The sequence below is a fragment of the Rutidosis leptorrhynchoides genome, chromosome 10, assembly GCF_046630445.1.
Source record: "Rutidosis leptorrhynchoides isolate AG116_Rl617_1_P2 chromosome 10, CSIRO_AGI_Rlap_v1, whole genome shotgun sequence".
In the NCBI taxonomy this organism is placed as follows: Eukaryota; Viridiplantae; Streptophyta; class Magnoliopsida; order Asterales; family Asteraceae; genus Rutidosis; species Rutidosis leptorrhynchoides.
Window position 1 is genome coordinate 276111512 of NC_092342.1, and position 8760 is coordinate 276120271.

The following is an 8760-nucleotide window of genomic DNA, read 5'->3' on the forward strand; positions in this document are numbered from 1 at the left end:
TTCTTAATTAACGTCTTGATGGGTAGTGTTATACTCCAAAACTAGGGGCTAAACTAGGGGCTGCTAACGAATCGACCTCGAATCGAGCAGTAGAAAGTTAAGCTCGACTCTTTGATTTCTACTATGCTCGAGCACAACTCGAACTAGATTATAAATTTAATTTTTTGTTCGAGTTCGAACTCGAATATTTTTTCTATGTTCTAACTCGAACTCGATATTCGTTAAAATTTTTAAGTTAGATGATCATTATTTAGCTCAAACTCAATTAAGCTCGAACTCGATTAAGTTTGATTTCGAGCTTCTATAAACTCGAATTCGAGCTCGCTTATGCTCATCTATGAAAACTTTATAACTAAAACGTAGTTATAATGTTATAAAAATCAACTAAAAACTTTGAACTTAATTATATTGAACAGGAGCATTACTAATAAAGATTGCTTTTCATTTATTAGAAAAGATAGCTTTGCTTAGCCTTGTATTTATACTTGAGTACATCCTTCAAAGTTGCTTCCTCCATCTAATGTGAGATGAAACCTCTTTGTTTCTTATAAACTTTTCATGTGTTAACTAAATTTTTTCAAATAATACTACATAACATACTTAATAAATTATACAAATTCTTTCCTTAAAAATTTACTTACTCCCTAAATAAGAAGGATTGTATTAAAAAAATCATAATATTAATTATTTAAATAATATTATATCATATATTTATAAACAAATATATTATAATAATATTATATCATAAATGAAAACTAATATTATAATACAATAAATTCTAATGACAGTATATTTATTATTATATTTTAATTTTATATTTAAGTTATAAATTATCATCCTATGTTAATGGCTTTGTAAGTTAGCGTAGATATTATTTACATTATATATTAATTTGAATAATTTTATTTAAGAAAGATATTTTATTAATATTAAGATACACAAGATATGCACACAAGAGAAATTTTATCCTATATACTAAATATGATGAGCATTTACTGTTCACATTAGCAATATAGTAATTCCACACTTTCTAAAACAAGTTATAACTACCACTTTAACAGTTTACAACTTACATAGCCCACATTACAACCACATTACAACCACTTTACACCAGCACAACTTATAAACCCTAGCACTGTAATACAACTTCCACCACCACCACCCCCACCAAAACGCCATGGTTACCACCACGCCGCCACCACCACCTGACACTACGGGATCTTGAAATAAACATATCTAGGCGCGGTTGTTTAAATTTGTAGTTGCATCGCAAATCAGAGTACCAAAACAAGAAATCGCCGCCTGATTTTCGGTAAAAAAAAAACACTAGAGAAGAAGATTCCGGTCAAAAAGCTTCAAAATCCGGCGAACATGCAAAAGCCATCGAAACATCCATTTACACACAGATCTGATAAGGACACGAACAAAAAAAGACAAGAGGCGACCGACAGAACGTCGAGCACACTGGATCTTTGAAATCGAGCCAAAACAGAGCCAGGAATAAAAGCAGATTTGAAAAGAAAGCGAGTGGAGGTTTTGCTCTTTGAGTGATGTGGAGGTGTAGATGAGGAGGTGCAGAGGTTTTAGGAAGCATAGGTGGTTGTATTGTGCGATGGTCGGAGTTCATAGTGGTCTATGGTTGTCGTTGGAAGTGGTGATTGGTGGTTGAAAGTGTTGGTTGGTGCTTGGAGATGATTTAAAATGGTTTTTGAAGAAGATAAAAGAAAAGTTTTAAGGGGTGAAGAGATAAGTTATGAATGTGTAATGATCTTAATCTGCTCAATCTGAATTCAGTGAATCGAAATCAAGCTTAACAGTTCAATCTGGAAACTAGGGTTAAGAAATAGCTTCGAAATAGAATTGGTTGTTTTATTACAATTGAGTTACAATTGAATGATTTTTACAGAAATTGAGAGATATTCTTTACAGAATTAACAATTGGAAAACTGAATTACACGATACAACAAACTAACTACTTAACAAGCAATGGGCGGGAAGTTCTGTTCAAGAGCTGTTGACATCAGTTCAAATGGTTAGTCGATCATTTGGGGTAATTGACACGTGCCCGACACGTGACCATCTAATCATTTGAGGTAATTGACACGTGCCCGACACGTGACCATGACAATCCTTCCCCCTTAAAAGAATCTTGTCCTCAAGATTGTTGATCAAACACACCAAAATCTGGATAATGCAGCATAACATCTTCAATTGATTCCCAAGTAGCATCTTCACTGGTTCCACCTTGCCATTGAATCAAGACATAAACTGCTGGCCTATTATGAACCTTCATAAGCTTCCTTTCCAAAATTTTGACTGGTCTTTGAGAAATCAATCCATCTCCATTTAAATGTGGTAATGAACCCATAACTGGTGTACTACTGGACTTGAATGACTTGAGTTGAGACACATGGAAGATTGGATGAATTTGAGCAGTGCTTGGGAGCTGTAGCTTATAAGCTACTTGCCATATTTTTTGAATTATCTCAAAGGTTCCATAGTACTTTGGAACCAACTTATGATACCTGCCATCTCTTAAAGTACTTTTCCTGTATGGTTGCAATTTGACCAACACCCAATTCCCAACAACAAATTCCCTATCAGTTCTTTTCCTATCAGCAAACATTTTTATCCTATCTTGAGCTCTTTTTATGTGATATTTCAACATATTGATTGCCTTTTGAAATATCCCGTTCTTATTGAATAAAAACGTTCCATATTAATTGATTTCGTTGCGAGGTTTTGACCTCTATATGAGACGTTTTTCAAAGACTGCATTCATTTTTAAAACAAACCATAACCTTTATTTCATAAATAAAGGTTTAAAAAGCTTTACGTACATTATCAAATAATGATAATCTAAAATATCCTGTTTACACACGACCATTACATAATGGTTTACAATACAAATATGTTACATCGAAATCAGTTTCTTGAATGCAGTTTTTACACAATATCATACAAATATGGACTCCAAATCTTGTCCTTATTTTAGTATGCAACAGCGGAAGCTCTTAGTATTCACCTGAGAATAAACATGCTTTAAACGTTAACAAAAATGTTGGTGAGTTATAGGTTTAACCTATATATATCAAATCGTAACAATAGACCACAAGATTTCATATTTCAATACACATCCCATACATAGAGATAAAAATCATTCATATGGTGAACACCTGGTAACCGACATTAACAAGATGCATATATAAGAATATCCCCATCATTCCGGGACACCCTTCGGATATGATATAAATTTCGAAGTACTAAAGCATCCGGTACTTTGGATGGGGTTTGTTAGGCCCAATAGATCTATCTTTAGGATTCGCGTCAATTAGGGTGTCTGTTCCCTAATTCTTAGATTACCAGACTTAATAAAAAGGGGCATATTCGATTTCGATAATTCAACCATAGAATGTAGTTTCACGTACTTGTGTCTATTTTGTAAATCATTTATAAAACCTGCATGTATTCTCATCCCAAAAATATTAGATTTTAAAAGTGGGACTATAACTCACTTTCACAGATTTTTACTTCATCGGGAAGTAAGACTTGGCCACTGGTTGATTCACGAACCTATAACAATATATACATATATATCAAAGTATGTTCAAAATATATTTACAACACTTTTAATATATTTTGATGTTTTAAGTTTATTAAGTCAGCTGTCCTCGTTAGTAACCTACAACTAGTTGTCCACAGTTAGATGTACAGAAATAAATCGATAAATATTATCTTGAATCAATCCACGACCCAGTGTATACGTATCTCAGTATTGATCACAACTCAAACTATATATATTTTGGAATCAACCTCAACCCTGTATAGCTAACTCCAACATTCACATATAGAGTGTCTATGGTTGTTCCGAAAAATATATAGATGTGTCGACATGATAGGTCAAAACATTGTATACGTGTCTATGGTATCTCAAGATTACATAATATACAATACAAGTTGATTAAGTTATGGTTGGAATAGATTTGTTACCAATTTTCACGTAGCTAAAATGAGAAAAATTCTCCAATCTTGTTTTACCCATAACTTCTTCATTTTAAATCCGTTTTGAGTGAATCAAATTGCTATGGTTTCATATTGAACTCTATTTTATGAATCTAAACATAAAAAGTATAGGTTTATAGTCGGAAAAATAAGTTACAAGTCGTTTTTGTAAAGGTAGTCATTTCAGTCGAAAGAACGACGTCTAGATGAACATTTTAGAAAACATACTTCCACTTTGAGTTTAACCATAAATTTTGGATATAGTTTCATGTTCATAATAAAAATTATTTTCCCAGAATAACAACTTTTAAATCAAAGTTTATCATAGTTTTTAATTAACTAACCCAAAACAGCCCGCGGTGTTACTACGACGGCGTAAATCCGATTTTACGGTGTTTTTCATGTTTCCAGGTTTTAAATCATTAAGTTAGCATATCATATAGATATAGAACATGTGTTTAGTTGATTTTAAAAGTCAAGTTAGAAGGATTAACTTTTATTTGCGAACAAGTTTAGAATTAACTAAACTATGTTCTAGTGATTACAAGTTTAAACCTTCGAATAAGATAGCTTTATATGTATGAATCGAATGATGTTATGAACATCATTACTACCTCAAGTTCCTAGGATAAACCTACTAGAAATGAGAAAAATAGATCTAGCTTCAAAGGATCCTTGGATGGCTTGAAAGTTCTTGAAGCAGAATCATGACACGAAAACAATTTCAAGTAAGATTTCCACTCGAAATAAGATTGTTATAGTTATAGAAATTGAATTAAAGTTTGAATATGATTATTACCTTGTATTAGAAAGATAACCTACTTTAAGTAACAAAGGTTTCTTGATCTTGGATGATTACTTGGAATGGATTTAGAAAACTTGGAAGTAAACTTGCAATCTTGGAAGTATTCTTGATTTTATGAAACTAGAACTTTTGGAATTTATGAAGAACACTTAGAACTTGAAGATAGAACTTGAGAGAGATCAATTAGATGAAGAAAATTGAAGAATGAAAGTGTTTGTAGGTGTTTTTGATCGTTGGTGTATGGATTAGATATAAAGGATATGTAATTTTGTTTTCATGTAAATAAGTCATGAATGATTACTCATATTTTTGTAATTTTATGAGATATTTCATGCTAGTTGCCAAATGATGGTTCCCACATGTGTTAGGTGACTCACATGGGCTGCTAATAGCTGATCATTGGAGTGTATATACTAATAGTACATACATCTAAAAGCTGTGTATTGTACGAGTACGAATACAGGTGCATACGAGTAGAATTGTTGATGAAACTGAATGAGGATCTAATTGTAAGCATTTTTGTTAAGCAGAAGTATTTTGATAAGTGTCTTGAAGTCTTTCAAAATTGTATGAATACATATTAAAACACTACATGTATATACATTTTAACTGAGTCGTTAAGTCATCGTTAGTCGTTACATGTAAATGTTGTTTTGAAACCTTTAGGTTAACGATCTTGTTGAATGTTGTTAACCCATTGTTTATTATAACAAATGAGATGTTAAATTGTTATATTATCATGATATTATGATATATAATATATCTTAGTATGATATATATACAGTTAAATGTCGTTACAACGATAATCGTTACATATATGTCTCGTTTCGAAATCATTAAGTTAGTAGTCTTATTTTTACATATGTATTTCATTGTTAATACACTTAATAATATATTTACTTATCATTTAACATAATTAACCAAGTGTATCAATATCTTAATATGATTCATATGTACCTAGTAAGACGTTGTTATAACGATAATCGTTATATATATCGTTTTCGAGTTTCTTAAATTAATAGTCTCATTTTTATGTATATAACTCATTGTTAAAATACCTAATGAGATACATACTTATAATAAAATCATGTTAACTATATATTTAACCATATATATGTCATCGTATAGTTTTTACAAGTTTTAACGTTCGTGAATCACCGGTCAACTTGGGTGGTCAATTGTCTATATGAAACCTATTTCAATTAATCAAGTCTTAACAAGTTTGATTGCTTAACATGTTGGAAACACTTAATCATATAAATAACAATTTCATTTAATATATATATAAACATGGAAAAGTTAGGGTCACTACACCTCTTCCCTTCCAGACAATGTTCTATCAACCTCAGCAACCCTGCTATCACTTTTACAATCGAAAATGGGTACAGGTGGTGGTTGTCCATAAACAACTTCATAGGGTGTGGTATTAATTGAAGTGTGAAATGTGGTAATGTACCAGTACTCATCCAATGATAGCCATTTGTTCCAATCCTTGGGTCGATCACTAGTCATACACCTCAAATAGCATTCTACCCCTTTATTCACCACCTCAGTCTGCCCATCAGTTTGAGGGTGGTAGGATGTAGACATGTGTAGACTGACCTGCAGCAACTTAAAGAGCTCCTTCCAAAAGTGACTTATGAAGATTTTATCTCTGTCACTCACTATGACTTTTGGCAGACCATGCAACTTATAAATGTTATCCAGGAAGCAACTAGCCACACTTGCAGCTGTGAATGGATGGGATAAGGCTAAGGAATGTGCATACTTGCTTAACCTATCTACTACCACAAAAATAACAGTTTTGCCCCCTGAACTAGGCAGCCCTTCAACAAAATCCATTAAAATATCAGTCCATATTCTATTAGGGATAGGCAGAGGTTGTAATAACCCAGGTAACTGAGTTAAATATGGTTTGGACCTTTGACAGGTCACACAAGTTCTCACATATTCCTTGACCTGTTTTTTCATCTTCTTCCAATAATAACAAGCTTGAATTCTTTTAAGGGTTGCATTGACTTCAGAATGACCCCCTGCAGAACTGTTGTGAAAGTATGCAACTAATTCACCTCTTAATCCTTCACCATTTCCCACCACCAACTTCTCTTTCCTTGTGAGTTGCCCATTTTGCCACTTGTACCTCTTGGATACATTTGAATCTTGTTGCAACCTTGAAATTAGCTGTTGTAAATCAATGTCCCCTGTAACACTGTTAAGTACACATGTCTGCATATCACTGTTAATCTCTGCAGCTAACATAGTATAGAGTTGATTGCCCATTTGAACACGTGATAAAGCATCAGAAGCTGCATTATCACAGCCCTTTTTGTACACTGTTTCATAATCATACCTCATAAGCTTTGGTAACCATTTCATTTGTGTTGGTGTTGAAATCCTTTGATCCAACAAATATTTTAAACTAACATGGTCAGTTTTAATGATTAAATGCCTATCCAAAAGGTATCCCCCTCCATTTCTCTAAGGCATAAATCACACCTAGAAATTCCTTCTCATAAGTTGAAAGTGTTTGATGTCTAGCAGAGAGTGACTTACTCAAATAGGCTATTGGATGTCCATCTTGTTGCAACACAACCCCTATACCTGTGCCAGAAGCATCAGTTTCCACCACAAATGGTCTATCAAAAGTGGGTAACCCTAATACTGGTGCAGTCTGCATAGCCAACTTCAATTTATCAAAAGCTGATGTGGCATGCTCATCCCATTTAAAAGCATCTTTCCTCAGTAATTTGGTTAAGGGTTGACTAATTTGAGCATAACCCTTAATGAACCTTCTATAATACCTTGAGAGCCCCAAAAAACCTCTTAATTGTTTGATTGTTCTAGGTATTGACCACTGCACCATTGCCTCAATCTTCTTTGGATCAGTAGCAACTCCCTTGTCAGAGATTGTGTGCCCCAAATACTCAACTTGTTGAGTGAAAAATGAACATTTGGATTTTTTTCAAACAATGTATGTCTCCTCATAGTATCCAAGACCATTCTCAAATGCTTCTCATGCTCTTGTACACTAGAACTGTATACTAGTATGTCATTAAAGAAAATTAAGGTGAATTTTCTCAAGTATGGCTTAAAGACATCATTCATTAAAGCTTGGAAGGTAGAGGGAGCATTAGTGAGTCTAAAGGGCATCACTAGGAATTCATAATGCCCCTCATGTGTTCTAAATGATGTCTTAGCAATATCATCTTCATACATGCGTATTTGATGATACCCTGACCTGAGATCTAACTTGGAGAACACCTTTGATTCATGAAGCTCATCAATCAATTCTTCAATGATTGGAATAGGGAATTTGTCCTTCACAGTACTAGCATTCAATTGCATATAGTCAATGCACATTTTCCAAGACCCATCCTTTTTCTTGACCATAACAATGGGAGCTGAGAAAGGACTCTAGCTAGGTCTGCTGACTCTACTGGCTAACAATTCTGATACCATTCCCTCAATGGCATCCTTTTGTGTTGGTGGATGCCTATATGGCCTTATGTTTATAGGTTGTGTGTCATCCTTCAAAGTAATCTTGTGATCAAAACTTATGTTAGGTGGCAGGCTTGTGGGCATTTCAAAAATGTCTTCATAGTCTGACAATAATTGAGTCACTGCAGGTGGTAAATCTAACCCATCATCATTGTCAGCCTTTATAACCTCAGTAGAATACAATTGACTAGGATATACACATAGTACCATTGTATTCAATGTAGCTTGAGGGTGCTCAAGATTTTTGATCAGCTTTTTCCCAGACTGCCATTGGGTTACTGTTTTATTGGTACCCCTTAATTCCACCCTTCTACCCTTATACTTGAATGACATCTTCAACTCCTCAAAATTCTAGGTTATATCACCCAAAGTACCTAACCAATGTATTCCCAACACAACTTCACATCCACTTAGTGGTAATAACCTCACATCACTTGAAAATGTTTCCCCGTTGA

The 8760-nt window shown here is 33.6% G+C and overlaps 1 protein-coding gene across 1 annotated transcript; it reads right to left on the reverse strand.

The window, feature by feature from the left end:
• Positions 1-2155: 2155 nt before the first annotated feature.
• LOC139871055 (uncharacterized) lies at positions 2156-2626 on the reverse strand. The gene has a single exon (XM_071858802.1). The coding sequence runs from the start codon at positions 2624-2626 to the stop codon at positions 2156-2158; it is 471 nt and encodes a 156-aa protein (XP_071714903.1).
• Positions 2627-8760: the final 6134 nt, after the last annotated feature.